This window comes from Ptychodera flava, unplaced genomic scaffold, assembly GCF_041260155.1.
Source record: "Ptychodera flava strain L36383 unplaced genomic scaffold, AS_Pfla_20210202 Scaffold_36__1_contigs__length_1797346_pilon, whole genome shotgun sequence".
In the NCBI taxonomy this organism is placed as follows: Eukaryota; Metazoa; Hemichordata; class Enteropneusta; family Ptychoderidae; genus Ptychodera; species Ptychodera flava.
The window spans coordinates 998,001-1,022,601 of record NW_027248358.1 but is presented as its reverse complement, the minus strand read 5'-3'; the positions used below and the strand labels follow the sequence as shown (position 1 = coordinate 1,022,601).

The 24,601-nt window shown below is 38.0% G+C and overlaps 1 protein-coding gene across 1 annotated transcript in view; it reads left to right on the top strand.

Annotated features, from left to right (window-relative positions):
* Window positions 1–24,601, top strand: part of LOC139127769 (26S proteasome non-ATPase regulatory subunit 10-like) — a 534,262-nt gene that overhangs the window by 312,711 nt on the left and 196,950 nt on the right. Inside the window, exons 7-8 of the mRNA XM_070693649.1 lie at window positions 19,479–19,577; window positions 21,893–21,991. Coding sequence (XP_070549750.1) covers window positions 19,479–19,577; window positions 21,893–21,991 — 198 coding nt within the window. The remainder of the gene's footprint in view (window positions 1–19,478; window positions 19,578–21,892; window positions 21,992–24,601) is intronic.

The following is a 24,601-nucleotide window of genomic DNA, read 5'->3' as shown; positions in this document are numbered from 1 at the left end:
TTGCATAAAGCGACCTGCGTTTGCGCTTTGTATGCTCTTGGTCAGAAGTGCGCCATTAGCGACACTCGTGCGAGAAAGGTTGGGATGCGAGGTCATGCTGAAACCAACATATTACAGTGCGTGTATGTATACCGTCCGGAGTCCAATATGACACTTGGATACTCGTTCTGCTCAAAGCGTAGAGCTATTGATTATTGAGGTACATAGGTGGAGCACACATAAATGAGCTTTTATACTCAGCAAAATGACTGTGGCATCAAACTAAGGATGTTCATTTATTGGATTGCCGAATCTGATTTGAACCCACAAGTCACAGTACCTATTTATCTAACGGAAATAGCAGTAGGCAAAAGTAATTGGCTAAATCCCAACCTAAAAATGAGTTAAACGAACTAACTTGTAGCAATTCATTCTCACCACGACAATTCAAAACACTGTAAAGTTTATGAAGCATTTGAACTACATACAGAGTCGTGCATTACACGCAAACTTATGACAGCAATCTTACTAAGCAATGTATATATCGCTGAACAGGGTTTCAGGTCGTTGGCTTCAGCTTGAAATTCCACAGTCATGGCCCTGGATCCATTGGCGGAACTCCCCGGTGGTGGAAGTCCCCTGGTTGGTGGGTACCCATGCGCGTTACCAAAATCACGGAAAGGGGTGTTTTTCTTCAGTCATCTCGGAGATTCTAGGTCCGTGAAATCGAGAAAAGGGGTACTTTTTCAGAGTAACCTCCGAGATTAGGGGTAGTTCTTTCATAATCTCCCTAGGACACTAAATCTGGTCTAGTCTCACTCACAAAGAAAATGAAAACAGTACCATACGTTTCTATGTTCATATGACGTATACATGCCCATCACTTAGGGTCCATATAAAATCTAAAATCACCTAAAATCAGGTGAGTACAAACATTTGTGATGTATGAACATGTATACAAAGTCAACCTCCAGGGTCAACCCTAGAAGTCAACATACTACCTCCTAGATTTCGAAAATAAGGGTATATTATTACAGCTAATTTCTCCCAGATTTGCCACAAATAGGGGGTGTTTTTCTCAGAAATATTCTAGGAAAGGGGGTACTTTTCAAACTTGGGTAACAAGCATGGGTACCCACCAACCCGGGGACTGCCACCGCCGGGCGGGAATTCGAACCTTATGCAAGTGTAAATAACAGCCCGCCTTACGGTCCACCAATAGATCGATGGGAACAATTGCAATTTCCTTTATTGATTCACGGACTCGGAGCAATACCTTCTCCTTTGCACTGGAGATTTTGGCTTGCTCAGAGGTACTTAGAATATTTAGAGTATTGACTGCACGAGACATCCAGAGTTCTTTGGTACTACATTGTATTTATTTCAAAGAAGACAAGCTTACAGTAGCCATCACCCAAGTTTCTCCCATGTCTTGGCACAGAGCGATGACTGACATTGTTTTCGTCACGCTCCTTATAGGAGTCATTCGTCTATCCATCGTATTGTCAGGACATGTTTAATTACTGAAAGGCGTCTGGCTTCGTTACAACAATACATAGGAATTTCCGAAAATAGATGCTCCCAGTGAATAAACGTATTGCGTTTATTTGCATGATGCAAAGTAGTGACGTCTTCTATTTGAACTGTCAGTTACACAAAGCTCATGTATCTCGTAATTTGTCCCTAGTAATGAAATGTATCAATGACCAGCACCATTGTTTGATCTGTCATCCACAATTGTAACCAGTTCATTGACCTTTACGCAGAATAAAGAAGAAGAAAATAATATTCAAGGTGGAGGTCTCTGTATCACTACCTGCACTGCACTTTGAGCAACTGTATGAATTCATTAAACGCGAAGTTACAGGATCGTGGCGCACAATATGGGTATAACTGATGACGCAGCAGTTTGCATCGCTTTTGCCGTATGATAAAATTAAATAATCATGATGGGCTCTTTCGTGACATATGCAAAGAGGGGTCAAATGATCGTACAGGGAATACAATGTGAAACATATGCGCTCTCCTACAAAAACGGAATATTTTTTCAGTTATTTTCGACTCAAGTTTATTCGCTATATATTCATCGACATTATATGCAAGATCCAATGATAATGAACGCTTGAAACATGACAAAATTATGGGATTCTTGGACCAAACACGGCACGTCCGATCAGTAGCGTGTTTTTTTTTACATTTGCGATTTACGATAATCCGGCTTTTATGGGGGAGTAGTCCCTTTTCACCCCAAGGACCCGGGTGTCTATATCAACTGTACACTTTGTCCCATTATGGATGTTATCCAAATATATTGTAATTAGGGAATATCCATAAACATGTCATTTTGTATGGTGGTTCGACCGCCCAGAAATATAGTGCCCGTTTTCACGTTTCCTGACTATATATTAAGTTCACGAGAATTCCAACAGTGTAGTGATGGAGTGTTTTTAAACACAAGTTAGAAAAATAAAAACGTATTTTATCACAAAATTATTGAGAATGTGAGAACACACGGGTTCAACACTGGTGTTCTTATACTCTTCGCATACAAGGATCGGAATTGATGTTTTTTCTCGGTTAAGTTAAATACTGCAGGCTGCACCTGATCACCATAATGCTTTGAAAATGACACAATCTTCGGACCCTGTGCGTTGAAAGATTGTTATACAAGAATCTTTCAGTGCACAGGGTCCGAAGTGTTTTGTCTGAACTAGTTATAAGGCGTTCATGGTCTCTTGGGGCAATAGAGACGCCAGTAAGACATGACGTCAGTAACCGTAGATCGCCATCGGCCACTGTGTATCTCGTTCATTTCGTTGTGTTTGACTTAATATTCCGTAAAATCGTGTCATACGTAGAGATCGACCCAACGATATTTCTAATGTGTCGAACGTGGCAATAGCGCTGATCGCAAATGACGTCACTTTTTCTATCATTAATATTCATAAATAAATATTTGTCAGCATTTTCCGCATAAACGACGACAATAAAACCTACTAATGTTACCATGCCTACAATTTGTCCGCATCATTCAGGCAGAGTTGTCTGAAGTCGCGCTAGTGCAGCTATACTTTTTAGTAAGGCCGAAAAATAATAGGGTTGTGTCCAGTCATTGACATGTGCAAAAATTATGCGGCGTTTTTTTCCGTAGGGGCAAAAGAAAAACACACAATAAAGACTTGACGCGCACACTTCGAAGTGATGCGCGAATACTCTGTGGTAAACAGAATCAAATTATTCTTTTTGCCTAACAAACCTAAAACGCGATCTAGTACGCTATCAGAGGTTATATGTGTACTGGAGATTTTTGATGACCGAATGATTCAAGGAATCTTCTATGAAAACTTAGCGGCAAATGGAAAAGACAAACAAACAACAAAAAACGGCAAACAAAAACAACAACTCTGCATTTTTCCATCTATTACTACGAGGGCGATTATGGTTGTCCCGTGGTCACGATCACCTCAGCACTGCTGTCAGACAAACCTACACACAATAATTTTGATATTGAATCGCTGATTAAACTACAGCATTAAATATCCTATGGAAAACGCATGTAAGGATATCACTTGCTGAGAATATGATACAACTAATCCTTTAATATCGTATTCTCAGCAAGTGATATCCTTATCTTACTCTACGATTATCTCAGCCAAGTTATATACTGAGCCGTTGATTGAAAACTGGCGTTGACATACACGACCAACACAATAACTGTCACCGACACCAGACAAACACTGCATAGACAATGCAATGGTTTTCGTCTTTATCATTTACATCAAACTGGTGAACAGAATTATTCTATAAAGCGTGCGTAAATTATGTCTTCTGGCGCCCTCTATTCCTGAAACTGAATTAGTGACACATGATGGCGTTGCAGTAAATAATAAATATAGATGCAGGGCTCCATGGGAGTGATAATGTTGCCAATATCCCTGTCAATCTACCTCAAGTATTAGCCAAGCCAATACAACGCTGAAATCCAGGACTACTTCATTGTCCTAACACGTTGAATTTTTACATGTAGCAGCAAACGTTGACTTCTACTTTTCTACTTGTATTGGACGTAATTAATTGATAAAGGAATGACAACCTTTGATACAAGATATGAAATTGCAATCACTTTTTTATCGTCATGTGCATTATTTTCCGGTAGTACTGTATCTTCTGAAACATGCGTTTTACAAATAGTTCATTTGACATATTTGCATATGAATACTAAACAGCTTGTATTGTTCTAAATGACTCATATACGCTTCGTTTCAAATACTCGGACTCTGAAATGTCACATTCTTTTGCTCGTTTCTGCTTATATTTTGAAACTTTTGCGTGAGTTGAACTTTTGCACACGTAAGATTATTTGATAGATTGGAGTTGTGCACGGGTCTTATTGACTTTGAAAAATCGATAATTTTGGTGATTTGTTTCTCTTTTGCTAAAATACATTCAGGTCAAAACAATGCGGACTGGCAATGAGAGATGCGAAGAATTGCCCGACAGTAATATTGACCTGCCTTTGGCATGTATCAGTCAAATTCAGTTACCAGAGTAAAACTTGAACTTTTGAAGGTATTTTTGTTGACCGTTCGACGTTACATTTTAGGACAGATGTTATATTTTGTGGATTTTAAAGTGGGTTTGGACTTTCCGCCAATTTGTTGTGTCATAACTTCTATTCTTAACACTACCACAGGTAGGCCTTCGGCCTTCGATCGATGTAATTATCCTAAGCGAATATATTATCCCTCTTTCGAACCGAACCCAACTGAACTGAACTTACCATTCAGCAACACTGCATACACCTGTGAATGAAGGCACCGGTACACTCATCATAGCTCACAGTACCGGTGAGGTGGATTCCTCACACTACGAATGCAGCCCGGCATAAACCCTGAGTGAATAATCTAGCTGGGAGCTTCGGTCTGACAATCACTTTAGGAACTTTAATAAAGCTGTTTGCGCAACGCGCCCAAGGGTTAATCGACTGACGCAAAATAGACAGATGACGTTTATTACAGTACTAATATGATAACAATAAAGACTAAGGAGACTAGGAAATTCGAACGACTTTGATTTCATTGGATAAACTTTACCTCAACACTGGTAATGTTAACAAAGTGACTGTACGGCAATACATGGCAGATGACAGGAAGGGACTGACACTTTTACAGTGTCCCGGTCCATAAAAAGATGTTATGTCATCTTGAATTGATTCATACCGGGTCTATACATTGATCACAGTGATAGCTCATATTGTAGAAGTAGTTTCATTTTATAATACATGCGGTCAGGTGGCAACTGTGAAGACTTTTTGAAACAAGGCATTCGAAATGTTATTCGGAAATGGCTAAGTGTGTACACCTTTTAACAAACGGTACAAAGCGTGTGTAGTTGTCTATAATGGATAAGTTGACTTTTGTTTTATAAATGCATCGAAAAGGAGGTACAAATTTACAAGACAATAGGGTGATACGATCGCTTTTTTCGAGCAATGTCAGACTGACATTGACATTGAGTAAGATATTGTATCGTGACTATTTGTACAAATGCGCCATTTCTGCCTGGCGAAGATAGGTTTGAATATAGAATGCACTTATCTCATATTCAGTTTCAATGGATCATTGGCAAAAATAATGCTTTACCAACTCCACAACACGAAGAACACTTTGCAGTGGTAGTCACTTTTCTTAAGACTCAAAGTATAGCCCGTTTCAGTTCGCTTCGACGTGCGTGTCGCAGATATCTCGAAAAATGAATAGATAGAAAGAGTAAGCACTTACAATAAAATAGTGTAACCGTCATAATACTACAGATTGATGAAACACTTTTTCAGACACTTGCAATCGATTTTATTAAATTGTTGTATAGAAGATATAGTTTCCCGAAATTCGGAAGTGTTACATCTAAAGACTATGCTACTGACTGCAAGCACACTGACTGATAGTTGTCATGAAGTGCTTAACCAAGGAAACGACCACAGCACAAACTGTTTACAAAATGTATGCTTAACAATATTTTAGAGAAATTGTAACGTTGCACCATTGTCAAGAGAGGATAGTGAAAATCTGTATATTGAATGTACATCTATACGCAACTAGCATATGATAATCCAATGACATCATCATTCATGAAACCTGATTATAACAATAAAAACTTGATATACAGTATATGAATATCATTCAGCCAAATTTCACACCACTTAACATGTTATTCCAGGCTTCATTTTATGTTTTTCCTCGTAACGAATGTATAAATAATAGAAACCCATGGCGAGACAATACAAGCAGTTTGTACCGGAGCATTTGCGCTAGCTTTATATTAATTCTGCAGCCGTCCCGCACTTGCTAGACGCTTGTGCGAGGACGGCCGCATAGTTACGCAATAATTTATTCCATTTGAAATAGTAACAGGCCATGTTGCAAAATTCCAATATTTCTAAGGAGCACCAATTGCAATGTGATGCTTTTGATATAAAATAGCGTTGACTGTAATTATTATAGAATAATGATGTATTTCCCCTTTCGTCTGTGTTTACGATTTTTTAGCCTATTTTTTATTTTACGGCGTCATGTATATTAAATTTGCAAAGAAATTTAAAGAATATGCGGTCGAGAAAATGAATCAAGGTTGAATTTTTGACGGGAAATCATTGGGACTCTAAACGCTATAAAATTGTATGTTGTTAAAAGTACATATATTTATATTGGGGCTTTGTCATGCTGTAATGTATTCCATGTTGTTTTATATTGGGGTTTTATCATGTTGTAATGTATTCCATGTTGTAATTTACTCCACGGTGCGTCTGGTTGTAAATGTCCTCGTCATGAAGAAAATTTGCAAAATGCAAGTTTCTCTGATGTACACCAATGTGATGCTTTTGACAGAAAATAGCGTTGATTGTGTTTTTAATGGAATTTTGTAATTTCCCATTTCGTGCGTGTTTACGATTGTGTTTTTTGACCTATTTTTGTATTTTACGGCATCTTGTAAAGAAATGTCAAAAATATATCAGATTTCAAAAATATGTCAAATTAAACACGGTATATTTTTCAAAGTACTCATGTAATAGAGTAAAATCACTTGTTACGTTGTTCCATTTCATATTCTATGGTGGGGAACCATGCTATGGACTAAACACGTCACCAATACCATAACTGAGAAAAATGACACCTGGAAGAAGACTTCCAAATAACATTCTTATTTTCGGCTAAGTCTTCCTGACATTGTTCATGTTCTTAATACGCTAAAATTTACGTCAAATTGTGATGCTACATACAAAATAATCTTTCATCGATTATTTTTGAACTTTTAAGGTTACCTCACAACGATCTATTGAAGGGAAACAGTGCATTTCATTGTCAGGAAAAAACATTTACTCCAATAATTTAAGAGCCAAGCGCATCAACATAAGGAAACCCTAGGACGATGTTCATGTTAAAATGCATGACAATACACATATTACAGTATCTTTCTTCCGCTTTTCAAATGCTTGCATCATAATGCTTATTACCCGTTTTACATTTCCGAACAGAATGGATGGGCACCATTACATATTTCGGCGGCCAATGGTTATGAAGACATTACCAGATTACTGTTGCAATCTCAAGCAGTTATTGATGCACAGAACAATGTAAGTAATCTCCCCTGCAATGTCACATGGTAGCAAGAAAGTCATTCATAATTATATATAGTAATAAAGATTATACTTATGACATGATGATGTGATATCGAATAGTTAAAAGTTTTGTAAATAAATTAATCCCTTTCATTAAGCTTATGACGGCAAGCAGTAATTATAAAAAAATGTTTGCATCATCTAGTGAAAACAAATATTAATACACATACAAATTAAATGTAAAACATTGAACAGCCTGCATATTAATTGTTGTCAAAGCTGAAATGAAGGTAAATGGAAGTATTATGCCCGAATAGTGTCAGTAACACACTGGAGTGCTTTCGAGAAAGTGAATTAAAAGTTGCATTACTGTCACGAAAGCATGGTGCACACTAATCGCTACACAATTGTATACACACATTATTGTCTGATATCTGTCATAAAGATATAGCACGACTAAACATCAATTTTTACATTTATTGTATCGCTATCAATAAAATTAACTAATGCTCTTTTTATGGAGGTATTTAGAAACTGCTGCTTTCATTATTGATTTTACTTCTGTTAAAGATCACTTCCGCTTCACTCTATCGTTAATCTAAGACAAGGGTAACTGAACAAGAGTCGTAGTTTTGTCCAAGGATGTGGAAGCCAAATTTACAATGCTCGGAATATTTGACTTAAAGGGAAAATTCAGCAAGGATGAATATACATAATTATGTGCCAGCTTTGTGGTTATTTACCCCGAAAAGTTATTTTCGCCATTTATAACTCGCGCGATTTTTTACAAAAACCGATAGAAATGGTACAGGAAGTTACCCATGTAATTTCAATCTTTGGATAAAAGCTCCAGGCTAGAAGCTTGCATCATGTGATATAGAAGGGACCATCTTCCCATGGGTATTGCATGACAAGTTTACTGGGCGATATTTCCACAGTGGTTTATACAGTTGTACGTGGTACCACTTTCTTTCAAAGATTATCCTAAGCATACCTAGCAACAATCATTGGTTGCACTTGAATCTTTTTCGTCGATGAGCTTTTCAAGTCCTATGCTGTTGGAATGTTGGAAAATGTTGGAAAATCTGATTTAGAGAGACCTAGTCGCTCATCCCGGACTCACATCACGTTCTAGTCACCTGCCATTGTTGCAAAGTTGCAGACAACACTATGGTCACGTGACCGGGCACTTTTCCAAATTCTATCTGAACTATTTCCCTAGGGAAATAGCTTTTCAAAAATACCCTCTGACGTCACTTTTGTCGATTCAATGGGTACTAGACGTATCTATTTCTCATCACGTGACGTATTCTGGCGAATAGCGACACGGAATGAGCATGTGGTGTGTTATAAATGTCACTATTTCACTAGCCACTTTTGCGTTTTAAGTCTGAATAAAAACGACCATATGTGACCATATTTACGAAAGGAAAATATATAAGATTTTATTTTACTACAGCTAGTACTAAATACGTTTGTAAGGAGGCGTAGCAGATTTAATCCGTACTGGAATCCGAAATCTTGAACATAAGTGTAGATTATAAATATTCAATCGAACGAGCCTGTTATGGGTCACCCACGCTAACCGGTACGCCACTACGGACATGCACGTTTCAGGCTATACTGTAGACGAACATGTTAAATGTTACAGGTTGTCAAATTCTTCTCCCAAAAAAGCTAGTCACGCTTGTGGTTTTCACATTTTTTAGAAGAGAAATTTTTATTTGCAGTGTTTTCGAGTTGACATGCTCAGTATCCTATTTTATGTGCGGAACTGTGAAATGTCATGTTACAAAATTCAGATGCATTCCAAAACTCGGATAGGAAATCTCGTAATTTCTCATACGTAGTGAAGTTTGACCGATATACAGATCAGAACTGCACCGCGTCGGTTATCGTCATAATCGATAGCACTTGCACACATGGATACGTCGACGCTCTATGTTAGTGACGATAGAACAAAACTGAGGAAGTCAAATAAACTGGATTTTTTTGAGACTCATTGAGGTACAAACGACACTCCATTGGAAGCTATATATGGATACCGTACCGCTTCACACCTCTGTGCCGGGATATTGAACATTTGTTGATTTCTCATTCTGAGTTTAGCATCAAAAGTTTGGCAGTGGCAACGCACAGTAAGTGAGGCTACCCACAATTCCCCTTGATTAATTCACTCAGACATTGTTTGCTAAAGGCTTTTTCAATTTCATCAGTTTCTTAACATTTTTAACTGACAATTTAAGTTCAGGATTATTTGTTAAAACTATGTTCCAAAATTATTGATTATGTTTAAAAATCAAGAGTAAAATGAATGAGAAGTTGATGTTTGGAGGTGCTAAAAATTGCACATTTGTCAAGATAAAGTTATCAGCAACTAAGATGGTCTCATCATACCACCTGTCAGACATGAAAATTTCCTTTGTTACGAACATTAAAATAAAATCATTACCCTTTCTTTTGCCAACACAGATGCAACTTATTCCCTTAGTTTCCTTGAAAATGTTGTGTATGGCTGTCAAAAATCTATGTTAACAAAATTACAAAATTGCTATCTCCTCCACGGAAAAGGGGTTGATCTTCTCATTATTCAGTGTGAGAAATCAGAAAATTATGATTATCAGAACTATGTTGCCAGAATTTTGAAATATGGACCGGGTTGTTCTGTGCACAGAAGAAATTTGCTTCAATTCAGAGAGTGATCTCCGTGTGTACAGATCATGGAGAACTGTGGGTAGCCTCACTTACTGTGCAAAGCGGCATCATTTTACAAGTGGTATAGCCACAAACTGATGTCGTCAAAGATGTGCGTACTTATGAAAATGAGGTCCAAGGTTACCTTCTAAAAGAGGCGATAAAATATTTTGGGGGTAAGAGTTAGGAATGGGGGCTTGGAAACATAGGGGAAAATGAATCAAAAGAGGGGTCCCAATTTTTTTTAAACCGCCACTCATTTCCCACTTTATATAGTATCCTAATACTATATCCACGTCTTCTTCAGCCAGTTCGACATTGGAGATTGAAATGCGCTAGCGCAGATTGGGGACGCAGACTATCAATTTCTGACCACTCACATACCTGGTTTTAGAGTCAAAGGCCTTGTCTTGCGTTCTTCACCATCAAAACGGGGTAATCCTAATTCACGTGCCGCGTGCCACGAGCCACGATCCGCGTGCCGCGAGCCAAAGTTCACGATGCACGGATTAGCATGTTAGCTAGAATAGGTGCATTTTCACTCTAATTCACTTTATCGATTCATCTTCACTATTAAATCACATTTAATAGACACCTTGTATGTGCATAAAGTGATGACCTGCGATATGTGTGTTCACGCAATTCAACATGTGCTGGCCGGTAAGGGACTGGAAAAAAATATAGGGAGGAAGGTCGAATTTTTCTAAATGATGCTGAAAAAAGTGACTCCCCCAATTGTTATGCCGTCCCTGTACGTGCTATAGTCAACATCAATAATATTTTATTTGACAAATATTTACTAATTCATAATGTGACGCCTCACCCCACCAAATGTGAAGGCTGTTGCACTAATATACTTGCAAATAAGTTAAATTCAGGTCAAAGGTCATCCTGGTTACTTGATATTTTTGCTGTACACTTTCGTCCCATGATGGCTGTCCACTAAAAATCAGACCTTTAGCAATATAGGCTGGGTCAAATGTCATCCTGGTCGTTTGATATTTTTGCAAAAATCTTAGTTAACATAATCATCTCCGTCCAGTAAACTCAGACCTCCATCTCTGTTAGCTAGCCTATAATTTATAGATGTGCATAATTAGTGAGGTACAGGATGATTTGAGGGTTGAAGGTCTGTGTCCCATACCAGTCACAGTTCGATAGACACCAGCCGTCTTTGATTCTTACGTAAGATAAGCCTCAGCTTAGTTGCAGAGTGAGGATAGGGCAGGTCGAAGGTCACAAATTCTCAAAGTTAATATTGTAAAAATCTTCTTAATATTCGCAGCTTAAGACCTAGATATTTAAAATATAGCAACCTTATTATATGGTCTACAAAACTAATGTACAGAATTTTGATTGATCAATTTTTAATGTTACAATTTTACGGGCAATGTGATTTTGAAAAAAAATACTGGCCCTCCCTCCCTATAATTTCTTTCGAGTCCCTTTCTGCATATGCCCCTTGATGTAGAATTCGTAAACACACATTCGCTTCACCAGTTCATGCATTTAGAAGGCGGCATTGAAGCCCGAATGTTGATTTATCAATGAAAATGAATCAATGAATGACATTAGAGTGAAGATGCACCTATTTCTAGCTTAACATGCTAATCCGTGCATCGTGAACCTAGGCTCGCGGCACGGGGATTGTGTGAATTAGGCTTACCCATCAAAACGACATTAAATCAGGTGCCCCGTAATCTTCGCCTCTACCCCATAACTGAAGAAGAAGTGTTTGATATCTGTTCTCCGACAAATTACGTTTGGAACCATTTACATCTTAGCATCTATTTTATTGATATTATGGCTGTTAGTAAGATCGTTTACCCTGGCTTACTGAACGCGCGTGATCGAGATTGACAGTTGTTTTGGAGTCATCCAACCACCGAACCACTGCACGAACCACCGAAATGGTCTACTATCTTAATAAAACGGATGGACACTACTCAGACAAACATTAAATTTGTTACAATCACAATCGATCGACAAATCTTATAGCCGAGGAAATTAGTACTTGATCTGAAAATATAGCAATGTGTTGAAAACGCAGCAAAGAGACACAATGGAAAATATTTGCAGTGGAGAGAAATTGTTCATAATTTTACTGACAGAATACGAGAAGTCTATGATTTACTTGCTGACGCATTGTTAGCCGTATAATTAATTAATAATTATGATTTTGCAGTCCTAAATCCTTCAAACAATCGGGCTAAGACAAGGAATTTACAATGGAAATCCTGCGCCGCGCAACGCTTTGAGTACCAAGGGTGCATAGAGGTTTTATCTTATTGCTGACTGTGAATTATCTATTCGCTATTCACTGGCAGGGCAAATAGGAACGTAATTATTATTCTGCCAGCTGCAAGGCGAATATTCTTTTAGGTTTATTTAATCACAGTGTTCATCCGGTTTTGCTCTGCCAGCATAGAGCCTCATACGTTGTCATTACATCTCTTGCAAATGTACGTTTTCTTGTGAATAGGACGCATCAGAGTTACGGAAAAGAGATGTCCTATTTACTGATATAAGTCAGTTGTAATTGAAAAGATCGATCTTGTTCTCCGAGAATCGAGTGTGTCCCCGCAAACTGGGCATTCCACTACGCTAAATGATAAAAATACCGCAGTGATTGTTCGTTGAGTTCGTTTGGAGATCCATTCGTAAAAGAAGTTAGACTGAACTGTGCACACGTGTGCCAATCTCTGCAGGATATAGTATTGGGGAGTCTTAAGATTCGCCGTCATATTATGAGGATGAAAAATCGGATTGTCCTGTAGTTCATCCCAATTTTTGGTAACTGCTCATCTACCCGTCTCCCTGTAATTCTTAATTGTACGCTGCATTATACAAGCATCGGGACTTGTACATTTTCAGGATATCTTCTTCGTGCCATCTTGCAGGAATTCAATAATTTGTGGTTAATTTAACAAAGACACTTCTTTGCAAAGGGATGAAGGTCTTTTTTTCAGCACAGATAGAAGGGAATATCAGAACGAAGTAGAAGGTGATTTCACCTTTGTCAAATCCAAGACTCGCGGCTTTGATCTGTCACCAGTAAATAAGGTAGTCCAGGCTTTGCAACACATCCGATACTGAATACGAATCGAAAGCAGTGACGTCTAAGCTCAGTTTCAATGTCAAAAAATGACGTTAAACTCTGAAGCTCAAACAGAGAAGTATTGAAATATGAAAAAGTGTTCAAGTTTGATAATACAACTTAGAAATGTTTAATTTTGGACATTGTAAAATTTAGAACTTCAAATTAAAGTTTAAGCAGTAAGGCTTGTCAACGCAATAAGTAACGTACGCAACAAGTGGAACATTATAATACTTCACATCGCATTTCAGCGAATGTCAGACACTTTGAAAAGGTGAAGTTGTGAAGTGCATGACTTTCAATTTTTAAAGGTAGGAATACGTCAATGAGCAGTTTGCTGGACATTTACAACACTGATGTGGTCGTCTGCTTTTGTGAACTCATTTTGAAGCTTGTGGAGTGAATGACATTTTCACCGCATTATTTAGTGTGACAAATGAACAATTATTTCCCCAGAAACGTCTAAAACGGGATGAACGTAGCATTGCCGAAACTAAAAGAAATAGGAAACATGTAATTTGTAGTCTAAATTACAAGGTTTCTGCGACCAGTGTTATAAAGATGAGTTGTGTTTATCAAAGAATTGTTATGGCCTTTCAGTAACCTAATTTATGTATATTCACATCAATTGCCTGTCACTATTTCAGTTTAATCATCTAGAGGCAAACGTCTGCTTTACGTTTTCAGACGTCAGCGGAATTCGTTAAAAAGATTCAGAAAGTATATTTTTTATCTGTCCCTGGTCATGGAAGGCAAAAAATATATTTATGTTTAATATTCATGTTAAAAATAGAATAATCCGATTATTGCACAGAATAGCACTTGAAGCATTTCATCTCAAATCCATGAATTCAACAAAGTATACGCTTTAGTTTTTTTTTTCGAATTCACTCACATTTCGATTTCTCAAAATTACTCTAAAAGTGAAGACACTTAGTTGCGTATTTGAGACCTGGAAGATTTCAGTACATTTTCCATAGACTCAGCTTAAGAATCAAGATAACTACATTCATAGAAAGCTGTTACTTACTGTTATCAATGCCCGGGTAATAGTTTGTAACATTTATTGATACCACTTTCTATTTCATATGGACAAAATTCAGATTGACACATAATGCCCTGATATAGATGTTTGCTAATGTAAAAGTGTTTCCTTCTTTCAGTTCATGCATTCGACGTAGAATAATCTTTATTGTCATATGTATTTTCGTCGTCTTAGAATCATAATAAATATCTTCCATAGAACGTTTATCTGTCCTTGGCAACAAAGTACATATAAATGAAACCGTCGAAATGATATGAATTCACGTTTATTCACATTAATCTTCCGAAAAAGCACAATTTCAGTCAGCTAAAAACTTCATCAACCAAAGGTCAAGAAAAGATGTTTCTGTTGAAAACGCATATACGGAAGCTTTATTTATTCATCATATACAAAGTATAATCCACGACACGTAATTCACACTAAGCTCATACGTTCTTTGAGCATAACGTAAGTATCTTTCAATTTCCAAAAGTTTATTCTTCTTGTTGCAAGGCGCCCTCACCGATAAAGCTTGCTATCGCAACTTTCGAATGAACAAGTCCCGATGCAGTAGCTATAAACTCTAAGCACAGTATGTACAGCTATCGAGAAGTCGATTATGCAGTTGGTACTGTAATAGAAGGAAAGGTATGACGCGATGTTTGTCACAGGTACCGCATAACAAATTCAATGTACAGGAAGAAGTAAATGGCATGATCGTCAATCCTTCCACAGATTCAATAACTAATTTGATAGCCTATAATCCAAAAGTAGCTTTTCCCTTCTCGAAACGGCTGCCACACATAAATAGAACACTAATTTCTGAGTCCACTGCGGAATAGCTAGAATTTGACAAGAATTCGTTATATTTGGTCATCGCAACTGTGAAAGAGAAATTGAAATATTTTCATTCAATATATTGAGTAACTCATTCGTGGTTCTGTAACTATAGCAGTAACCTGAGATATCCGAGGTCAATTCGTCTCGTCAATACAAATTATGATGCATTTTAAATTACCACTTCAGTTCCTAAAGCACGTATGCCAAAGTATTAACAATCACAGCAGTAAGCGCTTAAAATGATCTTTAAAAAATAACTTTTTTTGCCTTAACATATCTAGAAACGATGACATCAGAAAATCCCGATTTAGATCATAAGGTGTTACACTTGTTCGCCATTAGCTTGAGAACAATGAGAAAACTATAATACGGAGACAAAAAGAAACTGAAAAAATGGTTTACTGATGTAAAGTTATTGCAGTTAGAACTGACAAGCTGTGCTATTTCACAATTCCAAAACTTGCAATGTGCGAAACAGTTTTTCTTTGTAAGAAATATATTTAAATATTCTTAAATGATAGTCAATCGTGAATTAAAGTTAAGTACTTATGTGGACATGCACAGTGTACGGAATTCGAGTACAGGAGCGTGTCTGCACTCTTATTCTCAATGTGAGTTTCTTGGGCGTTGCAAGGTCTGTGTTGACGCTTTGCAAATACAGGGCATTAGCCCGAGGAAACTATGTGCGTCCACACGCTTTGTTTTGAAAGTGACACCGACCTAAACGCCCTCTACAGTTATGTTAGGCATCACGGCAACAACATAAATGGCTTATGGATTTATCGCCGGTTGATCGCCCAGGATTTCACAAATTCATCAGAGAAAGGTATGGTCTTCCTTCCTCGGTCACTTCTGTTATTGTGGTCGATTATACCTTCGAATGTTGACTTCCTGGTTTTTATTTTTCAGAGACACGGCTTCTCTTAAATCCTTTGACTGCCTGGGGGTGTACTCTTTCTCTTGTCATATGGGGTGTGCCGCCCGATTTGGAAACATCTACCACGAATATTCCAAAAATACTACTCATTGTTACGGATTTTCCTTGACAATGTCTTGAAATAATCATCTTTATTTTGCTGCATGTGAAGGTTGTCCTAATGAACGGAACCTTTTCTTTGTATCTGTTTAAGTTTTGACGATGAAAAATTAATGCATGTTTAGGTTTTTTGTGAAAATTGACCATTCGGGGGCATGTTCGTACTCCTTTTCTATGGGAGTACCCCAGGGGCTTGGCTGCTGTATGTTTCGTCTGCTACTGTTCAATAAACTGCATATCTTCTCTGGAAGCGACGTTCATCAATTTCTGGATGCTCTCTTCTCGCCATACAGCAAGCAAAAGCGCTACATTTTCTTTGGACCAATTATTACCACGTTCGGCCGCGTACTAGTAGGACATATTTGTCATGGTTAAAATCAACGACCTCAGAACAAAGGCAATAGGTTACAACGAAATATGCCCAAAACTCTCCACATCGGGGCGATTTTACGACGTCGGTATTTTTTCGATGCGTTCACACGCACTGCGAACGTTAAGTCCCAGCTCGAACTTAGGTCCAACCCCGACTCCTTCCTAAATTAACGCTGGCCATGGGGCGTAGGGAACTGTTCTCACGTTTTTTAAAGTCAGACTCGGATCAGGGGGCGATGATGCCCATGGGCCACCGAAAACGTTTCAGTGATAAAAAAGCAAAAGCAGGGTTACACTGTATTTATTTAAACCTGAGGGGATCCGAGCAGTCGCTCTCTAAATATTACTTATCAGCGATCTAAGCGATCTCACATTTACACGTCAATCAATAAGGTATAAATTTAGTTCGGAGCAAGGGCCTCAACGGTAATCACTTGGCGAGAGAACAATAGCGAGCTTGCAATGACGGACACAAACATCTGACAGCTGCTGTCTACGCTCTTTTTATTTTCAATTAACCGTGACCAATCGAAACGCCTTCGGCGAAGACATTTACAACCAGAAGAGAATTTTGAAGGCCTCACCCCACCTAATGTTGAAATCCATTTCATTTAGTAAAGTTTTAAAATCAAGTAAGAAATAAGGCTATTGTTGAAATACTAATATGTCGATATGTACCTATTCTACGAAATCATTTGGTCGCGAATTGTCACTGATCCTATTGATTTTAAATTTAACAGAATATTTGCTTTTCACGTGTGCATGTCACATCACAATAAGAAAGCACTATGAGTCCAAACTATTTACCATGTCAGACAAATCACCAGGATATAAAGCCTTTGTATTGTTATTATATAATAGCGTTGAATTTTATGACGTCATACATCCTGTTTTTTACTGATTATGTATCCCTTTATCCAGCATTTGGCCCCCACAGCAAGCATAACAATGCAAAGTTTTTGTCTGTAAACTAATAAAGAAGTAAGCTTTTGAAAGGGAGAGAAATTATGGTGTAAACCATGTAAAACATACAACGAAATATTGATATCGGTTCAAAAATATCGATAAAAATGCATTTCTTTACGATTTATCAAAATTGTTGAGTCCTCCCAAATGCACCTGTCATCTCCTCTGTCTTGCTGTCGCTCAGCAGTCCCGCCCGATGCGCTGCAGTGTCAACGGTGCAGTATAAAGTAAGTGAAGCAGAACTCAGTACGCTTGCAAACTCCTAGATGATGCTGGGTTTGACACACGGCATATTATGTATGTTACAAAAGTGACCATGTAAACTAGGCAATCGTTAAAAGCTACTCAAACCAGCCATCCACGGACCAACAACGGCAGTTGATGTCATTAACATTGTCAGATAGCATCTACAGAAAGGATTCCGGAGCTAATAAAAATATCGGTCTAAGTGCAACTACAACCAACAATCATAACGACCGTGGGATCTCCGTTGATCTAATGTCTTGCCGGGCTACCTATTTTTCTGATGCATCGGTAAATCGGCAACAACTTTCATGATCGGTTTCGACTATTTCCCGACAAAGCCTCGCCAGTATGTTTGTCAAATGTACCTTCCAAACACCTGTTTACATCGTTCCCCCGGTCGCCAAAATACAATAGCTATCGTCAAGAAGCCATCGGAAATTAAATTTACAGACGCAATTATTAATGAAATTTAAACATTTAAATGAAAGTGTGGAACTCTGTTGATATTGTTAGTAACTGCATGTTGTACTGTTACTACCAGCGACACAATGCTGATCAGCTGATACCTGACAGCTCGCTGCACAAGGCATTGATGTCGATGCATGGACACTGTTTTCCTGATGACTGGCATATAACGTGTTTTAGCTTTTTGAATGACATGATATTGGAAGGTGACGATTCAGTTCGATATGGACGGCAGAGATATAATTACTTTTCGTTTCCTTCCAAAATACATAGTTTTTGTATTTCCCAATCAAACCATGAGTGTACTGCTCATATTTTCGTGCTAGACGTGCGTGTACAGTGTAGTTTGAAGTGTGTGTAAATGTATAATGTATACACATTCAGGGCCGATCACGCCGGATGATGTTCACAGGCTTCAATATCTGTTAATGTTTTGTTTTAAATTCGATTTCTACATCTACAAATTCACTGGCATTGCCAAAACTATGAAATAATAGCAATGATGTTTCCCCTCCCGCCCATGGACCCTAGCAAACTTTGCAATTCATAGTGTACTCGCCTTCGCCTCGTACATTATGTTGTGCAGTATTTGCTTTCGTCCATGAAGGCCAGGGAGGGGATTCATAATTACTTTAGTATATCCTGCTGTACAATTTAGGCAACATTGCGAAAGGCCAGTACTGGAGTGTTGCATAATTATCTACACTGATAGTGTGGGAGACGCCGCCCTCTACTGGTCATGTTTATTTGTGCCATACTTACATTTGAGGCCAGAAGTCGTGGGCAGCTGTCTCCGTTTCTTCCCCATCCTGCCCTCCCTTAGTGAAGAATGCGGGTGCATTATGTTGGGTTTTTTATTATTAGTTCAACAACCAAGTTAGACCTATGCATCTTTTGGTTTAAGCATAACAAGGTCATGTCTTCTGCATGTCACATAAAAATGCACAGTTCTGTATTTGCGAGACTTCTCTACTTTGTACGTTAGCTTTTCTACTGTGTTTATTATTCTCCTTTAAGGCCTGCAAGACTTTCCAGTTACCTTCATTAAAACATTACAGGCTATTCCCTACTGACTGCCAAGCTCGTGTCCTTGTCAATTATTTCCCTTCATAATTACACTATATATTATTAACTTTTTCTGCAGTATGGCGATACACCATTGCACTCTGCAGTACGGGACGGTGAAGAGAAGACGACAAAATTACTGCTGGAATACAAAGCTTCCGTAGACATACAGAACCATGTAAGTGAATACGGTATCTATTCCCATGAAATAGTACAATGTGACACTATTAGGCTTCAGCTGAAACTTTAATCATTAAAATTATTAAATTTAGCAACAAGAAACCCGCTCTGAAACCAAGACACCCCGTCTCCATCGCAACCCACCGGGACGGACCTCTTTGCTCATTCCCGTGATTTTGTGGGCGTACTCGTGTAGATGAAACTATAACGGGTTTGCAAAAACCGAGTAATGATTATATAACGAAACTCATAAATAGTGATAAGTATGATTTTAGCAATGTATTTGTTCAAATTGGTAAACACGATGGGTTGGCCGGGGACTTGATACCCGGGATCAAGTTAATACCATTCACCTTTGACATTCACGGGCGGGATCGAATGTTTATGTTTTTTGTAAATTACGGTCACGATTAGTGTGCACAGGAGGTTGTAAACAGTCCAATATGTTGACATGCAAACAACAGATTATGCGTAACTGAATATAACTGCTGGACCAATACACTGAGAAACAACGTTTCTTGAAGTCCGCGATGCTTGTAGCAATAACAGGTTTACTTCAAAAGCAATGAAAAAGGCACAGTCAATCCACGATGCCGCTGCAACTGACATTATTACGTTCCGAATTAGGCTTACCTGGGGCCCAGGCGCGTGCTGCAACTGTTCAATTATTGCAGCTAAACGATAGCGTAGACGTCCTGCCATTGCCAAGATACTTTGCTATCTCCGATCGCTTCTTCTACAGAACTACTAAAAACCCTCTCAGTTCGCCAAGAAAAATAATTATGATTTGAAATCGTTGAAACAATCGGAAATTAACACCGTGGTGCATTAATCTATATTTATAAAAATAATAAACTGAGACATCGCTGATCATGAGTGTTAGTTCAACAATTAACTTAGACCTGAATTAAACGTACATTGACACTATCCTATTTTTAACAACCAGCTACCTTTCAATCTTGATATTGTCTGTTTTTAAAGAAGTGCGACAGATTTGTACATTGAGCAGCTCACCCGGCCCAAGAGATATCCCGTACCGCCATAAAAACCATATCCACTCACAAAATGTGGCAAAATTATGAAATGCCTTTGTAATCATTTACGTCAAATCGCTTAGCAGAAGAAGCTAATCGGTTTGTTTGTTGTTTTTCATATCGTGCATCATTTTACTGAGTGTAAAATTGGGATTTATTCTCTAAGTTTAATCAGCGACACATGATGTGGTGAACAATGCATCTAGTTTAGAGGCTGTTTAGCAATGACATCAGGATTACCCCGCCTAAAACAGTATTTTGTTACCTTAACGCTGGTACCCGGAGCCACATGCACATGTCCCCACGTGTCCAAATCTCACCTTCTATAGCCAAGATGTTAAACTAATATTTTACATTGCTAAATGAATGAAAACCATGACTCTATTCTATCACCATTCCATTGACTTTTATGTTAGTTCATGGAAGACATTATTTATTTGTCTGAACTTCCATCGCTCTATAAAACTCAGATAATTTGTGAAATTGAATGTAATCTTTGCTTTGCTGATGTTATCTTATTTTGAAGATGAAAAAGTGTTTCCTTCTTTCAGTTCATGCATTTGACGTAGAATAATCTTTATTGTCATATGTATTTTCGTCGTCTTAGAATCATAATAAATATCTTCCATAGAACGTTTATCTGTCCTTGGCAACAAAATACATATAAATGAAACCGTCGAAATGATATGAATTCACGTTTATTCACATTAATCTTCCGAAAAAGCACAATTTCAGTCAGCTAAAACTTCATACAACAAATTATGTTGAAAACGCATATACGGACGCTTTATTTATTCATCGTATACAAAGTATAATCCACGACACGTAATTGACAGTAAGCCCATACGTTCTTTGAGCAACGTAAGTATCTTTCAATTTCCAAAAGTTTATTCTTCTTGTTGCAAGGCGCCCTCACCGATAAAGCTTGCTATCGCAACATTCGAATGAACAAGTCCCGATTTAGTTAGTTTTTTAGTTTTTTAGTTTTTTTATTATTAGTTCAACAACCAAGTTAGACCTATGCATCTTTTGGTTTAAGCATAACAAGGTCATGTCTTCTGCATGTCACATAAAAATGCACAGTTCTGTATTTGCGAGACTTCTCTACTTTGTACGTTAGCTTTTCTACTGTGTTTATTATTCTCCTTTAAGGCCTGCAAGACTTTCCAGTTACCTTCATTAAAACATTACAGGCTATTCCCTACTGACTGCCAAGCTCGTGTCCTTGTCAATTATTTCCCTTCATAATTACACTATATATTATTAACTTTTTCTGCAGGATGGCAAAACACCATTGCACTATGCAGCACAGTACGGCAACGAGAAGACGACCAAATTACTGCTGGAATACAAAGCTTCCGTAGACATACAGAACCATGTAAGTGAATACGGTATCTATTCCCATGAAATAGTACAATGTGACACTATTAGGCTTCAGCTGAAACTTTAATCATTAAAATTATTAAATTTAGCAACAAGAAACCCGCTCTGAAACCAAGACACCCCGTCTCCATCGCAACCCACCGGGACGGACCTCTTTGCTCATTCCCGTGATTTTGTGGGCGTACTCGTGTAGATGAAACTATAACGGGTTTGCAAAAACCGAGTAATGATTATATAACGAAACTCATAAATAGTGATAAGTATGATTTTAGCAATGTATTTGTTCAAATTGGTAAACACGATGGGTTGGCCAGGGACTTGATACCCGGGATCAAGTTAATACCATTCACCTTTGACATTCACGGGCGGGATCGAATGTTTATGTTTTTTGTAAATTACGGTCACGATTAGTGCGCACAGGAGGTTGTAAACAGTCCAATATGTTGACATGCAAACAACAGATTATGCGTAACTGAATATAACTGCTGGACCAATACACTGAGAAACAACGTTTCATGAAGCTCGCGATTGTTGTAGCAATAACAGGTGTACTTCAAAAGCAATTACAAAGGCACAGTCAATCCACGATGCCACTGCAACTGACGTTATTACGTTCCGAATTAGGCTTACCTGGGGCCCAGGCGCGTGCTGCAACTGTTCAATTATTGCAGCTAAACGATAGGCGTCCTGCCATTGCCAAGATACTTTGCTATCTCCGATCGCTTCTTCTACAGAACTATTAAAAACCCTCTCAGTTCGCCAAGAAAAAATAATTACGGTTTGAAATCGTTGAAATAATCGGAAATTAACACCGTGGTGCATTAATCTATATTTATAAAAATAATAAACTGAGACATCACTGATCATGAGTGAACTGAATTAAACGTACATTGACACTATCCTATTTTTAACAACCAGCTTCCTTTCAATCTTGATATTGTCTGTTTTTAAAGAAGTGCGACAGATTTGTACACTGAGCAGCTCACCCGGCCCAAGAGATATCCCCTACCGCCATAAAAACCATATGCACTCACAAAATGGGCAAAATTATGAAATGCCTTTGTAATCATTTACGTCAAATCGCTTAGCAGAAGAAGCTAATCTGTTTGTTTGTTTGTTTTTCATATCGTGCATCATTTTACTGAGTGTACAATTGGGCTTTATTCTCTAAGTTTAATCAGCGACACATGATGTGGTGAACAATGCATCTAGTTTAGAGGCTGTTTAGCAATGACATCAGGATTACCCCGCCTAAAACAGTATTTTGTTACCTTAACGCTGGTACCCGGAGCCACATGCACATGTCCCCACGTGTCCAAATCTCACCTTCTATAGCCAAGATGTTAAACTAATATTTTACATTGCTAAATGAATGAAAACCATGACTCTATTCTATCACCATTCCATTGACGTTTATGTTAGTTCGTGGAAGACATCATTTATTTGTCTGAACTTCCATCGCTCTATAAAACTCAGATAATTTGTGAAATAGAATGTAATCTTTGCTTTGCTGATGTTATCTTATTTTGAAGCCCGTGAACTTAATGTTTTTTTTCTGAAATTGTTTTCACAAAAAATCATGTAGGTAAAAGCATTCAAAATAAGCGAACATAAACAGGGGAGAGTCACATAATGTCTCTCTCAAATCGCTTACTAGCACTGCATTTTCGGAGATAATTTTTATACTGACACATTGCAAAATTATTATTACTGAATGTTGTTAGAACATTTAGCAATAATTGGGTAATATGCCGGAGGGGGAACTCTAGTTTCGTAAATATGAGAGATCTGCTTTGTCAAATTAGCGTAAACGTGTTACTATTACTATGTTGTGTGATATGTTAATTCTCATAAGATATGCTCGCTTTTTCTTTAAATTTCTGTATTCCCATATCGTTCAAATATCGCATGACTGAAACATTTGACAGCATATTGCATCGGTGAGTCTTTATTGCTTACTAGCCTGACTGTGAATGACACTCTGTTTAACAATTTATTCCAATTGATTCTATACTGTAGAAATAACGGACTACGCGCTGACCACTAACGTTTATTTATGGGCAAGGGCAAATGGAAAGCCAAAAATTACGAGCGAGGCTTGCGAAGCCCATTAATTTGGCTCTGCTCTCGCCCGCGCCCATAAATAAACGTTAATAGTCACTCGGAGTCTGTTATTTCAATTATATTATCAACAAACCCCAAAAAACCGTCAATTTCCCGTGCGAACGATAACGGGGCCCCAGAACCTGTCAATGAGTAGTGCGCGCTGCAAAAATTTTGCAAATCCGGAGATTTTTTGAAAAAAAAGCGTCTAAACTTAGCCCACAAGTGCTCCATTTTATTTTGTGGTTGATTATGATCTTTGTACAAATCACAATTTTCGTTTTAGCCGTAAAGTTAATATGTTTACGATATTATTCATATTCACGGGCATGAAAACACGCCATTGCTGTGTATTTGTGGGCAGTCACGTGGGTCAGCTCGACCAATAAAAATGCGACGGGCAGGGCATGGTAAAATAATTTTAATTCATTCTTTCCCCCTATTTTGCACAAAAGAGATTTTACAAATTCATTTAGATCTCTAACTTAAAGTTCTGCATCGA